Genomic DNA, 20,750 nt, shown 5'->3' on the forward strand with positions numbered 1-20,750 from the left:
ACTTACACAATTCTGATCATTCATGTATACATACAGTATCGTATGAAGCTGGTAATTGATCAATTTTAACATATAACATTTTCAACACTGAACATTTTCAAAACTAGTCTGAATTCTTACAAAGAAATGTTGAAATACCTCGTAATGAATATAACCTCATACACAATCTGTTGTACCATGCTTGCATTTGTTACATTTAACTCATTCACCCCTGAAGACACATTTGAACTCTTCCAATACAAAGGTTTGAATAGTTCAAAGATGAAATTTCAGGGGTGAATGAATTAATTGGTAATATCAGTAAGATGAATAGGGTATATTGGAACCTTCAATTTACAGGAAATCCTAATTGTAAAAAAAAATACATGTATATATACATGTAAATGGATTTATTTATTTATTCATATGAACAAGAATTCCACGAAAGTGGATGTGTCGCCTGCGCAGGAAGCTGGGAGATTACGAAGAAATAGATACACTTTTCATTTCATGAAATAATGTTAGAGTAAGCAGTAATCATAGATTATGTTTTTGGATGGCATCATTTTGTTATATAATCTGTTATTCTGGGAAGAATACTCTGAGTTTTAAGGAACTTGCTTTCTATTTATAGCAACAGTGACCTTGACCTTTGGACCTGAAAAGCAATCCCAAGCAAGCACTTTTGGTAAGGAAGCACTGCATGAAGTTTGAGTTTGATCGGCCCAAGGAAACTCCAAGTAATCGCACGAAAACCTCTGTGCCAACATAGCAATACCTATGTGTCACCAGCTTTTCGCAGGCGACACAAAAACTGCATTTTATATAGCATTGAAAAAAAAAGAGATTTTATATAGCATTGAAGAAAAAAAGAGGCAACAATAAAATCAAAGTGTTCCATGATGAGGGCGCCTTCCGAGTACAGACATAAGGAGTGACAAACACATCTACACTATGGGCTAATATATATCATGTTAGTATTAATATTGTACATAGTAACATATAATAACCAAATGAGGTATGTCTTGTCAAATCGATAGCACTTCTGGCATACCATAAGACATAAAATTTCCTGATCTTGGCAAAAAGAAAAAAAAGTACTTTCATCACAAATGAAATACTATAAAGTAAAAAACTTCACAAACTAAATAATACACTAAAAACATACTTGTATAAATACATTTAAATTGCAATTATTATCAAGACATCTTGCATTAACCTTAAGGCGTTTGGCAATGAATTTATTATGAAACAATGCAGTGTACCGTGCGAGCCATACACAGTAGATATTTCTAAAAGATTTCTGGTGTTTTCAGGGGCGAATGAACCCAAGTAATGATGAAATTGCTACAGAATTAATTGAATCAATACCAAATTGAACCATGTGTCACAGTAAATATATACTAGGTAATAATAGTGTTTATGGGTCACTTATCACCATGACCAAATGTTTATCAATTCATGACAGCTAATTTCGTCGACAATGGATTTGAGCAGGATTTCCTTTATACATAGCTTCATGCTAATTTTTTGTCCTTGGATAATAAAATTGTTACGAAAACAGAGTTTATATTCATGCATGTATAGATTAAATGTATAGTTTAATGACAGATAGCTACTACATAGTGATTTCTGGGACACCTGTATGAGTCCAAGACTTGTATTTTCCAATGAGACTAGACCCCAATGTAACTCTTAGTACATATTGTGATTGGGCTCATCAAAGTTTTGAAGATGATGTCAGGAATCACTGATCAACAGGTTTTCAACCCACTGAGGAGAGCATTAACACAAGAGCACACTCTGTATTACCCTGTTTTATACCCTTATCTAACCCTTCAATAATCAATGGTACACAGGAATATTGGAAATTATCACATTTATAAACCTTAATGCTTTAAACTACAAGATAATGGATTTTATGAGGTGGTTTTATGTGACGGATATACAGAACAAATCATGTGAATACCAGATTACAGTCAAACATTTGCATACCAGACATCATAGCAAAAATATGCTCAGTACATTTACATAATGCAAATTAAACTCTTTATCATTTAAAAAAAAGTGTGTTCTAAATCAACTTAATTGCTGTTATAATCTGCTTCCAAATAAAAGAATTAACATTTCTCTGATAAGGTGTTTATTAAATCAATTCACCAGGGTATTCTTGATCAAATTAATGAAATTTACATTCGGTGAAAATATTTAAACAGAAATGGCAGAAACCAAAACAAAATGTATACATTTTACATTTTAAACAACAATTCTATAATAACCACAGGAAAGATGTACAATTGTACCAGTTATCTATAGTAACATCACAAATAAGTTATATGTGAGCTGATTTCTAGTAACTAATAAAAAACAAAGCAAAAAAAAATAACAAAAAAATTCTTGACATGTACAATCAAATATTATATTCTTTATACTGCTATAAAGAATGAAGCATAACAATACACACACTATGTTAAGTATGTGGATTTTGTTGCAACATTAAATTCATTTGTACAGTGTCATGTAATTTTTAGAGGTAAACAACAGTATTCATCTCTACCCATAAATGAATTATGTTGCACTTGTTTTATTAAGACTGCCTAGCTTGTTCAAATTTGATTAGTTCCCAGTGCAATAATCAAATTAAGTGGTTCTGTAGTAAGCCAAGAGGAACAAGTTCAATAAATGTATTACTTATATTTATAAAACACAACGTACATATAACACATTCAATATTATATCCACATGCACCTGGTACCTACAGCATGTACACACCTGGTGTTTATAATTGGGATATAAATGAATACCATATCTGACTGGGTGTAATTATACAAATTATTTGTCATTTCAGCAATAAATTAAGAAATAATCACAATAATTGTCCACTAATAACACATTTGTATAAAACATCCTTTTTCAACATTTCATTTGCTCTCGTTACCATTGTAAGTTCACAACACAAATTTTATATACAAAGCACATTTACTAAATTTATATACACAGCACTTTCAACAATTAAACAGACCAAAAGAATGAAAATAATCTAATACACCGTATGATTGAAATAATAACACAAAAACAATTAAACAAAAATCAAACTTAACAATCATTTAAATGATTTCTAGGACTAACAGGAAATTGGTTCTAAAATTACACCAAATACTCTGCAAACCATCACTGTCATTATTTGATTGAAATCAGATCGTATACTAAGACATCTTCAGAACTTTGTATTACAATAGAATAGCACAAGTTCCTCATTGACATCCTTGTAGTATCAATCAAATAATATTACATGTAGGTTAGAACTTGGATAAATGTAAATGATCTAACATTTAAAAATCATCATAATTAAGAAGTATGGTTATGGGTTATGGGCAGTGGAAAGACCAATCGCCTTTAACCACACACCGCAGAAAGAATGTGTTTACATATTGAGTCACCTGCCTGAGTGACCAAACAGTTTTCCCACCGGTATTCTGGTTTCTTCACACATTAAAGACGCTCTACACCCTTCCAAAGCTGACAGAACTTATTTCATAATCACTGTAAAACAATTTTTTGTAGTACAGGCTTACCAGTACCATCATACATTTTGTTATTCCAAAATGTTTTTTACACAAGACTACATATATGTCATATTAATACATAAAGCATTTTTAACAGATTTTCAATTCAAAAATGTATTACTCTTCTCATGGCTACACAAAGAATTGGTTAGAATAATTTTTTGTGTTGGTATTTAATGAAGACGAAACAAAAAGGAAAGAGTACTTTAAATGTCCATATTTTGTCAAGTGTTTACAGGGTCGATTTACTGGACTCTTCCAAATTTAAAATTTACGTAGGTCTAGATTTTGCTTAAAGGTTTTCCAAATCACATTTTTTCTAAAGGGCTGGGGCCTTTTTTATTGGGAATTTTACGACATGTAAGGGATGTAAGATATTAGGGAAATTTTGTTTGATTGAGCTCAACCTCATGTGTTAACGAAACAGGAAGCTTGAATTCAATGCCCCAAAATAAACTTCTATTTGTCAAAATTGTTTCCAACGTTGTTTACTTTTATATGGTTATATGGTGGGGATCTCAACCATTTCCAAGTAATAAACTTTTTTTGGTCTCACCCCTTAGCCTGGGGAGTCAGCCCCACCATTTTTACAATTTTGAATCCCTGCCTCCCATGAATGCTTCCAACCAAATGTGATCGAAATCCATGGCATAGTTCCACAGAAGAAGTCGTTTAAGAAATATAGTCAAATTGCCCCCTTTTGGCCCCGCCACTCAGCCCAACCATTTGTACAATTTTGAATCCCCACCACCTAGGGATGCTTCCAGTCAAATTTAGTTATGGCATCAACTTTTTATAAAGTAATTCCACGTAGTTCTGACTTTTTACATTTTCCTTTAGTTTTCACAGCTTCTGACTGGTCAATTACAGGCCTTTACGTGGACATATGTACATAGTGATCATTAATATATCCAGACCCACCACTGCCACTACATAGACCTTTGGATCAATAAGCGGGTCATGTGGGTCAGGGTAGCGTTAAGGAAACCGAAACACAAACACTGCTATTAATAGCCTAGTCAACATAAACGACCTGTGCTAGGTATTTTGAAATACAATACCAAAACTAAATATCTACAGGCACATGAGACAACTTTCACTTCTGCTTTGATTTCTACTAAGTTCAATCCCTTTTTATGATTAGATACATTTATTCTGTAAATCATTCATGTCCTATAATTATATCTGAGGCTTTGTAATTTTAATACATCAATCCAAAATACATGATTTTTTTTATCTGAGTGACACTGGTCGCATGAATTTTACAATAAAAAAGTTTCATACAATAAGTGACACAGGCACTAAATGCAATTTTAATTTAGAATTTACTAGGGTATTTTTATACTGCTGATCAGTAAGTGCTTAAGAACATGTCCACTATGGACTATGTAGTCACAAATAAACCGATACTTTCTAAAGAAATTCAACAATAATGTGAACATCCACACTATTGTTATTGTCATGTTTTATATACATGTAGAATAAATATTGAAATACTTATATCACATGTAGGGTATAGTGCACTCACCCAAACTATCCTGATAATAAAGTAGGTCAGTAACTAATGGTCATACTTCAAGGTCTCGCCACATGATCCTTGATAACGCTGATAAACTTAAATCTAATGAATTATTTAAATAGTCTTGTTTCTGTAACTGCTTGTTGAACAGAGGTTTATTGGTAGAAAAATTTGGTCCATAAAATAAATGTAAGCTTCAGCAGTATTAAAAAACCCCATTGAAACTCCAAATAAATAAATGTAGTAAACACATGGAACCAAGCAGGCAAGTATAAAGCATGAATCTGCAGGCAAGCAGTAAAAATTGAAAATATCAAAGAAATATAAAGATGAAAATATTTCAGAAAATCAATCACGTATCAATTCCATTACCTTATGCTACTGTATTGGCACACAGGACCAAATCTACTCATACGGCTCAAACAAGATCAGAGTGAGACTAAGTATATGTACCATGCTGCAGTGTCTCATAGCTAGAGCACCAATATATTGATTACTAGATACATGTACCAGTCTGTATGTCATGATGTACCTTTCAGTCACATGGTAACTACTCTATGCAGTATAACATTACACTACTCCAATAATGCCGAGTCAAATTGGGATGTTTTCCAAGCTTTTATAAGATGTGCATGCAATGTATAAGGTGTCATGTTTGATATAAAAATACATTTATGCAGGGTTTCAATTCAGTGATTTGCTCTTGCTTTCTTTTGATATATTTGATGTGATAAAATATTTCAAGAAGCAGATGATATTTTTCAAGTTGTTTGTAATGGATCTTAGCCTAAATTACAGATTGATATTCCATATATTTTTAAAGCAATTAAAATGGTGGAAACATTATGTGAACTGCAGAATGAACAATATAATAATGTGCATTTAGTAGTTTTCTTATCTTCACAACCGAAACCATTATCCAAGCAAATATTCTTGAATGTACATAGCTTTTATCAAAGTTCATTGGTATTTACAGGATGCTCAGCATGCCCCTTCAAACAAACAGGAAAGTAGACCACAATAGTACCATGTTTAAAAAAACACCAACATATAATAGTTGATTAAAAAAATGGAAGAATGCAACAATATAAGCCTTTTACACACAAGAAGAAATTAAATAAGGATCTCGATTGTAACAATAACTAAAATCAGTTCAATATCGAAATAAAAAATAAGCTACATCTATCCGTATATAAGTATTACAAATAATTATCAATAACACAAGTGTTTCTGATATTCCTCCTTGCATAATCAAGTTTTGAGTTTTCTGGATTTCAAAGTATTTTGAATTTCTGCAGACTTATCTCTTTTTATAGTGTCCAAAATATTATTTCTAAAGTTGCACATTTCTATTAAGGGACCTTGTACTTGTCAAACATCTTGGTTGCCAGCACAAATATAAACAAACATTCCTGGGTAACCACTACAACCACTATTCACAGCCACAAACGACAGTGTCGCTAATGCTGGTTGATTGGTTTAGATGCTTTAGGTCCCTGTTCCAGTAATGAACGCGCCTGGGACTTCCAACCTGCTGCTGCTCCAAATGAATGTTTACACAATTTTTAACACGAGTTATTGTATTGCAAATGTTACTGAAAATTCTAGTTCAACATGTGTGGTACGAAGTCTGAATTTTGAGTAAACGAAATGGAATAACATATATCTGCAGGACCATCAACTCATTTTCTTTCCATCTGTTATTTCAGAAGTGTGTAATCTGGGCTTCTCAGCAATATAAGTTGAATAAAAGAAGTGAGCAAAGAGAATGAAATATGTTCCATACATTATCATTCCATACTTGATCGGCTGGTCATTGAGGCTACATTTAATACCCTTTAGATTCAGCAGGTAGGTCATATATGTGACGACGAAACCGGCTATCATTTGGCTCAATTGAAGAATCGTAATGATCATGCTGACAAACTTGGGGACTTGGAATTTCATCGCTCGTACTGCGTAATAAGTGTACATAATGGAATGCACGGTGTAGTTCATTCCCATAAACCATCTTCCAAATCCCAGATTTGCTGGGTACATATACCATACATAAATTAAAACAGTGATGTGATGGTACCAGTGCAAGAATATTAGTTGTTGCTTACGTAGAACGATAAAAATAGTGTCTCCAAGTTCGTACACTTTCGAAACTGCAAACATGCAACACCAGAACCCGGTCACGCCCTCAAGGTACACCGGGTTGCATAGCGAATACTCCATCCCATAGTCTCTCACGGAGGAAACCAGTTCTGGAACTGTTCTTACTGCCCCAAATATACTAAATACACCCAGAAGCGCACTCCAAAGGGCAAGGTAGGGCCTCAACTCGTAACGAGGTCGATTCTCCATCCATTTCTTTCCAGAAAACACAACAAGGACATAGACAGCTGAATAAATGAAGCTGTCGCGCCAATGTCGCTGCATGTACTCTCTAAAAGAGACCCGGTCATATTGTTGTTCGAATTCGAACACAAACGAGTGGTTGTACACAGCCATTTCCTCCGCCTTTTCGAATGAATTGTAGATATATTCGAGGCCCTATATTCCCTGTGACCACGAGGGTTTGCCGATATGGTGCGCTGTCAAGAACTTGTGTGAATACGTTCGATTGGTTCAGAATATGAACAGATATGAATTAGCAACCAATCAGAATGCTCCATACAAACAGACTTCATGAATGCAGAAAGATGGCTGTATCAATGTGGCTGTCAGGTTGTTATTTGGGCAGATTTATTAAGTATACATTAACTAGACGTTCAAAGGGATATATTGCGTGAACAGTCCCATTGTCATTAATACGAATTCCTTTTATTTTACCATATACCATGACAGCGTGGCATAGAAACTGATGACTCTTGAGTACCAAGTCCCTTCTGCAAGTTCTGGCACTGGCAGTACTGCAGGCAGCCTACCTAACCTTTCGCATCTATATATCTATATGTTATACTCCACAGAGACCAAAATGGCTTTAACGCACAAGTTTAACTGTTTAAGAGATAGTACAAGATACTGAAACGTCATTTAGTGTCAGAAAACTGATCGGAGAGTTGTGGTTTTTATAACATTCCCTTTGATTTTTTTTTATTGGTTCATTGCAGGTGACACCGTTGTAAGCGTCTAGTCGCTTCTCGAGGTGCTTCTTAATTCTGTCCATTGCACTTCCGGTTGCATTTGGAGGCATTGAAGAAGACTTTATTTCTCAAAAACTAGTGAAAATTATTTACATGTGCAGTGGGTGGTTACAAAGGTTGCGAACTAATTTCATTATAGTTAAATTTAGTTAATTCTCTGCAGTTGCTGCAGATTTTGAAGATGCAACACTGTATAGCCGACAGCCGTATCTCTTCTAACTCGTGTTGTTAACCCGCTGAAAGTTGTCGTTATCATTCTTGTACGAGTGAAGTGCATTTATTGTTATATATTATGCTCCTTATAAAAAATAGAACAAAAGACAGAGATAGCGTCTCTAGGCCTTTCTCGGGTTGATTCCCCGTTCATCAGGAGACTGTTTATTTTGAAAACAGGTATTGTGAGGTCATAGTTGTTATGCTCCTTATATACATTGACTGCACATTTTACTGTCACTGATAAATTTGCTAATGTAAATTTAAGGCAAACTCCTGTTTATTTAGAAGAGCTATGGTTGCAGTTTCTGCATCCTTATAACAGTATATATTAGTCCGAGTTTTTTCTGGCCCTAACACCAGACTTAGGCATTTTGATATATACTGTGGTAGATGTGTGGTGTGGGGCCAGATCTAGAGCGCACTGCTTTATGAAAAATGTTGAATCAGAGAGTTATGACAACACATACCTCACATATATCGATAAATGGATTAACTTTTGATCAAAATCAGCTCTTATTAACATCAACAGCTGCTAAATTCCGTCAGCAGAGTCCTCAATTTTCAATCGTTCAAAATTTCCCACCTGAGCGATCACCATTTTTCAGTCATGGGGTGACTAATCAGCAAACAATACTGAACATGATCAGGACCTAAAATGGAGTATATTATTCTTGTTAAGAAGATTTCCAGACCGTGCCTTTTTGTTGATTAGTCACTCCCTGATACCAAATGGTGTCGGAGAATTCCATGTTTTCATGTAGCAGTGCGCTCTGGCCCCATGCCAGATGTTAAAATGTCTAAGTCTGGTGTAAGGGCCACAGCAAACTCAGACTAAGTATATATACAAGGAGTATACATTATTGTATTTTCTTTCAGCCATAACATTTTCAACATTCCTGAAAAAAAAGTGTGATAATTGGAATATAATTATCAAACATTGATTATATTGTAAACACTTTAGGACACAACTGTAGATCATTGTGTATTGCAATACACAAGAAATCAAATTCAAGATATTTTATGGTTAAAAAAAGGGATTTGATAAAGGCAAGGTTTATATGTCATCTCCCATTTTAGTTACAGCAGAGAAATAAGTAGATAATTTATACAGTACTTTAAATGGTAGGTATTGATTATTACAGAGAATGAGATTGTATACACTAATGTTGTTCAGTTTAACGATTATAATCGAAAATCAAACGATTGTAAAACCAACTTTAATTGATTAATAAATTTCATAATCGATTAATTGGTTTAAATGTTGCATGCTTTTTATACTCCCGTCAAATTTGACGGGAGTATTATGGTATGGGTTTGTCTGTCTGGCCGGCCGGCGTTAACTTGAGCACCTGAGCTTTAGCTCAAGTGACATATTGCTATCCGTTTTCCTACGTTGTCGTCCGTCGTCCGTTATCCGTTAACATTTTACATTTCAAACTTAAAGTCAAGTTCTGCTGGGCCGATTGAACTGAAAGATGGTAGGAATGATCGCGTCATGGTCTTGACAAAGTGTTGTTATTTTTCGGGTCGATCAGAAATCCAATATGGCCGCCACGGCCGCCATTTTGAAAAACTATTTCAAACTTAAAGTAAAGTTCTACTGGTCTGATTTGACTGAAAATTGGTAGGAATGATCTACTCATGCTCCTGACAAAGTGTTGTTATTTTTCAGGTCAATCTGAAATCCAATATGGCCGCCATGGCCGCCATTTTGAAAAACTATACAAACTTAAAGTCAAGTTCTGCTAGGCCGATTGAACTGAAACTTTGTGGGAATGATCGACTCATGGTCCTGACAAAGTGTTGTTATTTTTCGGGTCGATCAGAAATCCAATTTGGCTGCCATGGCCGCGATTTTGTAAATACCCATTTCCAACTTAAAAACAAGTTCTAATAGGCCGATCTCACTGAAAATCGGTCTAGGAATGATCAGCTCATGGTCCTGACAAAGTTAAGTTAACATTTTACTTAACTATTTTTTACTCAAATTGGTACATATTTCAACAACAAAAATAATACTGTAGGACGCAGGTGACCGTTAAGGCCCTAGGGCCTCTTGTTTGATGTAGTAACCATGGTTTTCACAAGTCCCAAATCTTGGGAAAACACTTTTTGGAAAAAGAATCATTCTTCTTAAATAAATGTAGTCAAAATGTAGTTTATAAATAGATATATATATGTAGGTGTGTTGTGCAGGATGAATCCACAATCCATGTTTATCTGAGACATGCCCTTTATTTTTAGTATCAGGCCATTTCTACTGTACTCTGCTACCCTAGTACATTGTATGTCCTTATATATATTAATATAATTGTCAAAGGAAAAAGGTGTTAAATTGGAAAAAAGAAACTGGTGTCAGAGTGTTATCAAACTGAATCATATCAATCTGGATCACATGAAATTTAATATTTTTAGGTCACCTGAGCTTTTAGCTCAAGTGACCTATTGCTATCTGTCTTCGTCTGTCGTGCATTAACATTTTACATTTTCAACTTAAAAGCTGAAATGTTGTCGAAGGGATTTCATTGATACTTCATGGGAATATTACTGACATCTCCCTGAACAACTGTTGTTATTTTTCGGGTCGATCAGAAATCCAATATGGCCGCCGCGGCCGCCATTTTGAAAAACATATTTCCAACTTAAAAGTCAAGTTCTACTGGGCCGATTTAACTGAAACTTGGTAGGAATGATCGACTCATAAACCTGACAAAGAGCTGTTATTTTTGGGTCGATCAGAAATCCAATATGGCCACCACAGTCGCCATTTTGAAAAACTATTTCAAACTTAAAGTAAAGTTCTACTGGTCTGATTTAACTGCAACTTGGTAGGAAGGATCGACTCATGGTCCTGGCAAAGTGTTTTTTTCATTCTTTTCTGGTCAATCAAAAATCCAATATGGCCACCATTTTGAGAAGAAGAAAAAATTCAAACTTAAAATCAAGTTCTAATAGGCTGATTTTACTGTAAGACGATCTAGGAATGATCAACTCAAGGTCCTGATTAACTTTACTTAACATTATGCTTACCTATTTTTTACTCAAATTGGTAGGGATTATTGACATCAATATATCCACTTCATATTTCAACAACAAAAATAAATACTGTAGGACTCGGGTGACTATTAAGGCCCATGGGTATCTTAATGTTATACCAACCACTGATTATGCAATTTCAACTGATTCCCACCATTAGTATAGCCTCTGTATGATGGAATATCTGGTTGAATTTATAGTAATTTTCAAAGTTAAACACCTAGTAATAAAGTTTTGCATAACAATCAGCTTTTGAAAAGTACTGTGATTCAGTAATATTTCATTTTTGTAAGATTATACCTGTGATATAATGGCTTTCCAATATATTGTGATAGCCCTACACAAACAATAATAATTATTATAATAATAATAATTTAAGGTTCCTAGTGTGTAGGTCGTCTCAAAGCGGTTCACAAATTATTATCCTTGGTTATAAGGCCTTTGCAACCAGCCCAGTAATATCTTTCTGAATTCCCTGGGGAGCATTTAGCTGGAGCTGCCATTTCAGCGCTAACAGCTAGCATTCAATAACTCTAGCACTGCCCAACCGCATACTCATTTACAGCCGAGTAGACTGGAACAAGCAGAGTAAAGTATCTTGCTCCAAGATACAAACAACACAGAGCTGTGCTGTGACTCAAACCTGCAACCCTACAATTACAAGCCCGGCATCCTACCACTAGACTACCTTGCCTCAAATGGTGTGCAACGTGTTAACTTTTTGGGATACAACTAATACACATTTCCCTTTTCTGCACGCTGCATACCTAATGGAATGTGGTTTTCAAAATATATCTACATCTGTGCAATTGCTCTTTTTCATTTAGATGGGACTTTGAGCATTTTTTCATGTGCAACACACTGATGTATACAATGCATACATCTTATACATCTGTCTTAAATAAAATATTAACTGTCATATGTTTATAAACGTAAACTCTTTTACGTGATTACTAATTATACATAACAGTTAAGTAATGCTGTCCTACAGAAAAATAATCATGTTCAGCTCTGAAGATATGCATTTTCAGTTTCTAAACAATATAGTGGCCCAGCTCCTGCTGGCCAGGGCCATGGTGGTTATTAACCCTAGTGGTGCTGAATTGTTCCATTTGGGGATACACCTAGTGCTGATTTTTTTGTTTTTTTGTTTGTTAATTCAGTAAAAACAAATTATGTTTAAATGTTCTTCAGAATTGGATCTAAGCCATTGAAGTCGTTTTATAACTGAGATATACCTAAAACTTGTATATTTAGGCCATTTATACTTACCAGTTGTGGAATTGTGTTACTGATGTTTTACAAAATCAAATTTTCTCTATTCTCACTATAACTTGCAAAATTATATCTAAATGGTGTTGATATAATCTGCAAGTGATTAGATAGTATCTATCATAGATATAATTACATACTAGACAGGTTGTATAAAAATGTTTGGTAAGTTTTCAGTATAACTCATCAGTGTGAAAATTCAAATTTTCATAAATTCATATACTAGTTTTCATGTAGTGGTGACGTCAATGTAAGCTGATCCAGCTTCTTGGGATACTAATACCACTTATAAAACATACCTGTAGAAAATAATTTTCATACTCCATATCCTTCAGGTCCAATTAAGTGAAAACAAAGTCTAACTGTCTATGATCACTAGCCATTCCCCACTGGGTCGCAGGTTTTAGGCCTACATGGGGCAGTTGCCAAGTACTGGCCACAAGTTGATGGGTTTTCTCTGGGTACTCTGGCTTTCCTCTACCAATAAAAGCTGACACATCCTTAAATTATTGTTAATAGGATATAAAACAAAGAAAATCAAACCATCCTGCACGCCCATAGTAAACTCAAAGAGCATGTACATTTTTGTATTTCAGCAAAGATAAGGTTGTACATGAAGCCAAACATCACAATATGGCAATGCTTCAATGTCGCATCAAATGAATTCTGATGCAAATCATCAGAAATTAAGATAACCTATTTATGTAGCCCAAACAGGTATCTGCAACAGAAGAAAGAGAAATGCATGGCTAGACCGAGGTTCGAACCTGGGACCCTCTGAACTCTAGATAGACACTCTAACCAATTGAGCTACCTGGTCGCCGGGTGGGAGGGGGTGGGCGTTGAAACACCTGAAACTTAGACTAATGCAGCACTGGAAATATATTTGCAGAGTTTACAATCACCCTAACAGATATAAATAATTATTTGGAGCCCATAAAGGGAGTGAGACAAATTCAAATAATTCATTTTGTTTAGTATTTTCAATATTAAGTTCTAAAAAGAGTTGTAATCTATTTCATATGTAATTTTTCAGTTCAGTGAAGAAAGACTAGGCCAGAGGGAAATACTGTGTTCATCCTTTTCAACAATGCATATCAATTATGTGCTATATGCATTTTATAGAATTACAGTTATTTGAAATATGAATATTTGAAAAGAGAAATAAAACAACAAAAACCAAAAACTGTAGGGTCAAACTACAGACTTTTACACTGCCAACCCTTTGCTTTGCTATTCAGGAATTATAAATGTGCAGTATCAAATGTGAACACAACTGATGGGCCATAAGGTTCATGTGTGGGCAAAATCTTAGAATAACTGAGAGAAAGCACCTTGTAAGGGAAGTAACGCTAAGCCAGAAAAATGAAAGTCACTTTGGTTGCTTCATCTTCTATGTATGTTGAATTGCTTCAGCAGGTTTGAGTAGAACTCTTTCTAATTATAACTTATGCAGTGATACAATTTACCTTACATTTTCATATTAAAGTGTAATCATATTTGTTTATGATTTTCAGGATTCTTATTATACCTATTGGCACACTTCATGGTAAATGCTGAAATAAATGACAAGGGCGGTGAAAAATCTGAGGAGGATATCATCTACCGGGCTACAGTGACTGATTCTCAGATAATCACTGAAGTTCCTAGTTCATCTTCAATGAAAGATGCCAGCATAGACTCTGATATAGAAGGGAAATTTGACTCACCTTATCGGGAGGAAAGGGATCCTGGTCTGGATGATGATTTTGACAAAAGATCAAGTTCTAAAGAGGATGGGAAGACTTTTCCTTCAGAACATAGTGAACAAGTTCCTACTGATAGGAGCAAATCCATTCAGGATCAAGGAGATTCTGTTGTAGGCGGGAGAGAAAAGGTTGTAGACGATCAAATAAACATTGGCCAAGAGCATAAAGAGGCTGTTCAGAATAAGGAGGTCTCATCTGATAAAACAGAAGATGGAGGAGAGAAGATAGATCTAGAGGAGGAGGCAGATGTCAATAGCGAGACTACAAACCAGAGTTACCGTTACTTGTCATTTGGGAACATTCTCAAAAGCATTGTAGATCCTGTGTTGGAAGGCGGTTCTGGAGTGTTGGCTGATATGCCTTCCTTTGATAGTAATGACTCATCTCTGAATCTCTCTGAAGTTGTGGACAATGCAACATTAGACAAGACTTCAGGGGAAGATGATGAACTTACAAATAAAACAGACAAAAAGGTCAGGTTTCAATGTAATGGCAAGAACTTTACCGACATAAATGTAACGGATGAGACTGTAAAAATTGTTAACAACACTGGACTTTTAAATACACTTAACTTTGACAAGAATGAAAGTGTGTCGGACTGTGTCCTGGTATTGTTTTTTGCCCCATGGTGTCCTTTTTGTGCCAAAATGGCACCTAACTACAATGCCTTGGCCAGGGCATTTCCTCAACTCGAGGTATTGGCAGTGGATGCAGCACAGTTCAGCAAGTAAGCATTTATGTCTCTTCACCCCGGGTCAATATATATGATATTTTGTGAACTCTGATGACAGGCAGTTACGGGGCCGATGTGAGTCAACTGTGTTTTTAGCTAAACTGGAATCGTGTGTCGATGACCCTTCTGTGGGTAGGCAAGATCTTTCATTGCAGTTTTCGTAGTGTTTCCTTAGTGTGCCGTTTTTTTTTCTTAACTATCATGTGAAGTTGTTAACCTCGTTCTTATAGAATGTTTCAATTGAAATAAAGGAAATCTAAAAAATAAAATGCCAAGAAGCCAATGGGATTAGACAATAGTTGTAAAGTTTTATAAAAGCTTTTCCATGAAAATCTTGTTCAGGATATACATAAGTGATAAAAATGTGAGAGATACTATTTACATCAAATAAATAAAGCAGAGTTGTTGTATTTAATGTCAAAAATATTTGTCCTTAGGCTTATACATTTTAAAGGTGCTTCATTTCTTTCAGCCTCAATGCCAGATTTGGAACTGTATTGGTACCAAACATCTTGCTGTTTCACCAGTCCAGGGCATTGGTCAGGTTTAACCAGACAGATAAAAGTTTTGACAGTTTAATATCATTTGTCAGGAATATTACAGGTTTGTCATATTGCTTTTCTTTTTGCAGTAAGTGGTATAGGAATGAAGTGATGTTATGGGTTGGACATGTTGGGACTGTGTGTGATTTGGTCACCAAATCATTCGTCACCACATGCTTCATTTTCAAAAATGAGTTTTTTTTCAGAAATTGTGAAATTTTATACAGTTTATTTTTTTTATTGGATGACAAGCTTACGCTTTCAAAATTCATTTTGCCTATCTATACACGGTATCATATGAAATACACGATTTTGTCAAACCGTTGTACAGGTAACAATACAAATCGCTCACTCATTCTTAGCTTGACAAAGGGGCCAGTCTGTCTTGAAACATTGCAACGTGTGTGTGTATAAAGTAAAACTTTGATATTAGTTCTTTCAAGACTGATGAATCTTATTGAGGTTATTATACAATATAACATTTGCATAGTGGCATATAACATATGAGAATAAAAAGTTAAGGTTCAAGATCCCCGTTTCACAAAAGACCAGGGGCGTTAACGGTCATTTCTGGCCTAATCGGGGGTTAAGAATTAGTTGTTATATTCGTAATATAGAGTAAATGAAGTACGCAATATGAAACTTCAAATGCATTCGACAACTAGTTTAGGAGAAATGGAACATGAACCTATATTTTTTAGTAAAAGGCGTGAATATTGTCTGTTATGCGCTATTTGGATGAAAATTTGCCCTTTTGAAGGAAATTACCTGATAACTAAACACTCTAAACTTTGAAAGCCTCTGCATGCAACAAACAAATAAATATTTGATATGCTTAAATATTGTCATACCAGTGTTCATTCATAAAATGGAGTTTTTGTTAGTCACATGCGGAGGCTTTCATTTCTGCATGCTAACTGTCCAAAAACACCATATTTTGGCTATAATTGCATAGCAAGGCAATTTTGTTGCTTTGATAGGGCATCTATGCATGTGCATTGTAAAAAAGATGCACCAAGAAAAATAGCCCCAATATTTAATTAACCAATTGTTTTTAATTGCCTTCTCTTTGTTTTTAGCTCACCTGGTCTGAAGGACCATGGTGAGCTTATGCCATACCGCAGCGTCCGTCGTCCGTCCGTCTGTCAACTTTACCTTTAAAACGCTACTAGTCCTGAACGGCCAAGTAGATTTTGACTTAATTTGGTCTGGAGCATCCTTAGGCGAAGGGGACTCAATTTTGTATAAATGGTGGGTGTGGCCCCCCCTGGGGGCAGAGGGGCGGTAAAACCTTCAAAATCCTTCTTGGGGCATAGTGGTGTTTGAAATTTGTTGTATATCAAGTACTGGATGGATCTTTCTGAAATTTCATATGTACTTAGAGCACCTACCATAGAGTGCTATATCTTTGCTTCATACCAATTATTTTTAACATATTCAGGTGAGCGATACAGGCTCTCTGGGCCTCTTGTTTTGTGGTACAAATAATAATCTACACGCCATAAACAAAATCCTTTATAAAGAGCGTAATTGTTTATGGATGCTGAAATGTACAGCTACAGTACACAAAGTGGAATCTGATACGAGTCTGATCTCATTTTTTTCTGTTTACAGGTCTGGAGCCAAACAGTTCGGTGAATGTGACAACAGAGGACTATGAAGGGCCCCTGTCGAGCGTACCAACAGAGGAGTCGGACTATCTTCTTTGGGTGGCATGGCTCTTCGTCCTAGTTTTCACCAGTATTGTCTTTGTCCAGTCTGCTTATGGCCAGCAGTGTATTACTAAGGTACGCATACTGTGGCAGGAACACCAGCACATAGACTGATCATGCCAGTGGTCAAAAGATAAGGTTTTTAAGATGGCACAAACACAGTACATGGATCTGACCTAGTATACTGTTGCAGGAAAGCCAGCACACAAACTGACCAGTGGTCAGTAATGTATCAGAGACGGAAACACTGTTACACATACTGTGGTAGAAATACCAACACATGGACTGACCAGCAAACAGTGGATTTCAAAGATGGCAGAAATACAGTACTAAATACTGTACATGGTATTGGTGTTTTGGCAGGAACACCAGTTCCTAGACCAACTGATGGTAATTGTAAATGAATATCAAAAATGGCATACTATGGCATATAGCCCTGGTTTCCTCTGGCCCTGACACCAGACTTGGACATTTTGATAGATAAAATGTAGATGTCTGGTATGGCCCGAGGAAACTCGGGCTAACTATGGCAGGAACACCAGCACATAAGCTGTAACAGGAGGTCAATGGATTTCAAATATGATACATGTACTAGCAAAAATACTGACTAGTGGTCAGTGAAATGTATCAAAAACACCAATGACTAGTACTGTAATAAATATCAATACATGATGTCTTCTTTATTGAAGATATCAAGTTGATAGTTAACTACACCTGATTGTGGTGTTCAATTAAATATCCCTAAACAACATTATTTATGTAGAGTCAATGGCGATGTCCTGCTTATCCTGGATGTTATCAAAGCTATAAGGCTGTGATATTTTTAATATTACTCTTGTTTGTCCTTCATCATTCCTGTCCATTGGTGATTACTTATCACCTCCTCAGACACTTCTGACACTTCAAACTCTGCATCCATGCATTGACTGAAGATTCATTAAATAGTGGAGTTATCAAATGATTGTCCAGACATCTGATAATATGGATGACTTTCTTTGCAGATGCCAGAATACTTAGTGTTTTGATATTTTTTGGCAACCAGGCACTTTTACATACTTCTAGGTCCATATACAGTAGAGGGTGCTGTGTATATGAACACAAGTGTTTCTTTCAGTTATGTTTTGGGTATAAATAACATGTGTGATTAAACATGGATAGATAGATTAGCTTAATGATTGTGTGTATATAGTCTATAGGCTATAAGTAACAGTACAGGTAGCTATATATAGTTTGTATGGACATTTGTCATAAAACCTTGACCCAGTACATTAGATCACATATCACCAAATAATCTAAATTACTATGTAAGGAAACACTGTTACATACAACTAGCAACATTTGTACTACTTTGAAAAGGACTTGTGCTGTTAAGGGCCATCCTTTTGTAATAACTTGACTGAAAAGTATTGTATGATCATTGGACACACATGTGGTGAAGTCTTAATTCAACACTGTCAAAGCTTCTTTTATACGCTTACCTCATTTAACAATATTCAATAAATGGGGAGGGGAGATAGAATAACAGGAAGTTAGTATATGCAGTGGTAATTTTGGATTAAAGAATGAGTTCCAAGTACACAGGGGTTAAATGTGTAAAAACAAAATAAACAGCTTCTTCTCGATACCCTAAAGGCCCAGGGTGATGATATCTGGCCAGTAGCATGCTGGATGTTTCGTTCACATGCACTTTCAAGGTCACAGTGGTCATATCTATTTTTAAAAATCTTAAAAATAAACCAAAAGGCATCGTGCATTTATAATGATATATGGCCAGTAGCATGCTGGGATGAAGGACTACTACACGTAAGTTTGTTCAAATCAATTATCTTAACTGACTTTAAGGTCAAAACAAATCTTTTGAAAACAACTTCTCAATAAAAAAAAGTCCAGGGTAAAAATATCTTATTTTGTTCAAATGAAAGACCTTTACCCTCTTTCAAGGTCACTGGGGTCAAACTAAAAAAAAAAGGAAAATATTTAAACAATTTCTTCTAAATGCTCAAAAGGCCCAGGGTGGCGATATCTGGCCAGAAGCATGCTAGAGACTACCAAGGTCTTTAAACAAATTACTATGATCCACTTTCAGGATCACAGTGATCAAATGTGTAAAAATGTCTTTATAAAACAAATTCTTCTTAATAACTAAAAGGCAGAGGATGATGACGTTTAGCTGAAATCATGCTAAGGTGAAGGGCTACCAAGTTGTTCAAATGAATGATCTTGACCCTCTTTCAAGCTCAATGGGGTAAAATGTTTTAAAAAAAGTTTTAAACAACTTTTTCTCAATACTCAAAAATCCCAGAGTGATGATATTCAGCCAGTATCATCCTTGAATGAATGACCTTGAAGTACTTTTGAGGTCACAGGGGTCAAATGTGGTACTCTTTAACAATTTCTTCTCAAAAACCAAAAGGCCTAGCGTTATGATATTCGGCCAGCACCAGACAGGGATTAAGGGCTCCAAATGTGTTCAAATAAATGACCTTGACCCAATGTCAAGGTTACAGGGTTCAATTTTTTTTAAAGTATTTAAAGACACTTATACTTAATAACAAAGATACCCAGAGTGGCATATCTTTATACTTACGAAGCATTGAAGATAATAGACACATTACATGAACCAAATTATTCAGATTTAAGGCACATATCACAATTACCCTATGAAGGGCCATTCCTTATGTTTCTGTGAACAAATGTATGTTTAGTACCAGCCCCGCCTCACCCACACTGTCTACTGAAGTCAACTTATTGACAGGATGTGTCCCCTATTTTATTTGCTACCTAAACTTTTTGAAACTTTGTGGTGGTGACTAGTGGGTTACTTGTGAACCTGTGAAGAATCTTGGTTTTTCTTAGGGATATTGAACAGAAATGGATGATATGTATAGTTTAAGAACCAGGGGTGCTGGATACTGAATTCAGTTAACTAATACTCATATATGGAAAGTTACATTATCACATTATGTTCAGTGTGAAATGTATAATAGTTCTGTACATGTCCAGTGCTCACTTGTTTCTTGAATAAAATAAGTGTTGATTCTAAAAATCATCGGGTGTAGAGCCAACGCCGTACTTCTAGTCTGGATTCTGTAGGTTCCGTTATCCCTTGCTTGGATACCCAGGGGTATGCAGGGCAATTGAGGAACGGGAAACTAAAGGCAAAATTCAATCGCAACAAGCTCAGGATAGGTTGGTTTCCTTATTGTATGTCTACCGGTTTCGCCCGAACATGTGGGCATCTTCAGGACCAAGTGTTGATTTTGATGCAAGGTTTTAAGAGACTGGATTTCTGTACT

At 35.5% G+C, this 20,750-nt stretch overlaps 2 protein-coding genes across 2 annotated transcripts; one reads left to right on the forward strand and one right to left on the reverse strand.

The window, feature by feature from the left end:
- Nucleotides 1-4,366: 4,366 nt before the first annotated feature.
- Nucleotides 4,367-7,627, reverse strand: LOC110453678 (elongation of very long chain fatty acids protein 6-like). The gene has a single exon (XM_021502738.1). It carries the CDS (start codon nucleotides 7,558-7,560, stop codon nucleotides 6,742-6,744), a length of 819 nt encoding a protein of 272 aa, XP_021358413.1. The 5' UTR covers nucleotides 7,561-7,627; the 3' UTR covers nucleotides 4,367-6,741.
- A 115-nt stretch (nucleotides 7,628-7,742) lies between these two features.
- Nucleotides 7,743-19,102, forward strand: LOC110453688. Its single transcript, XM_021502754.1, has 4 exons — nucleotides 7,743-7,776; nucleotides 14,237-15,194; nucleotides 15,673-15,803; nucleotides 17,357-19,102. The coding sequence occupies exons 1-4, from the start codon at nucleotides 7,752-7,754 to the stop codon at nucleotides 17,566-17,568; spliced, it is 1,326 nt and encodes a 441-aa protein (XP_021358429.1). The 5' UTR covers nucleotides 7,743-7,751; the 3' UTR covers nucleotides 17,569-19,102.
- The last annotated feature ends 1,648 nt before the right edge of the window (nucleotides 19,103-20,750 follow it).

This window comes from Mizuhopecten yessoensis, unplaced genomic scaffold (assembly GCF_002113885.1).
Source record: "Mizuhopecten yessoensis strain PY_sf001 unplaced genomic scaffold, ASM211388v2 scaffold7479, whole genome shotgun sequence".
NCBI classification, from domain to species: domain Eukaryota; kingdom Metazoa; phylum Mollusca; class Bivalvia; order Pectinida; family Pectinidae; genus Mizuhopecten; species Mizuhopecten yessoensis.

What these genes read in the sequence shown, in the direction of transcription:
- LOC110453688 (XM_021502754.1), top strand. Translation starts at nt 7,752, where the DNA reads ATGGCTGTATCAATGTGGCTGTCAG. An exon ending in TGTATCAATGTGGCTGTCAG is followed by an intron (nt 7,777 to 14,236) that starts GTTGTTATTTGG and finishes TATGATTTTCAG; the next exon opens with GATTCTTATTATACCTATTG. An exon ending in ATTTGTCAGGAATATTACAG is followed by an intron (nt 15,804 to 17,356) that starts GTTTGTCATATT and finishes TTCTGTTTACAG; the next exon opens with GTCTGGAGCCAAACAGTTCG.
- LOC110453678 (XM_021502738.1), bottom strand. Translation starts at nt 7,560, where the DNA reads ATGGCTGTGTACAACCACTCGTTTGTGTTCGAATTCGAACAACAATAT.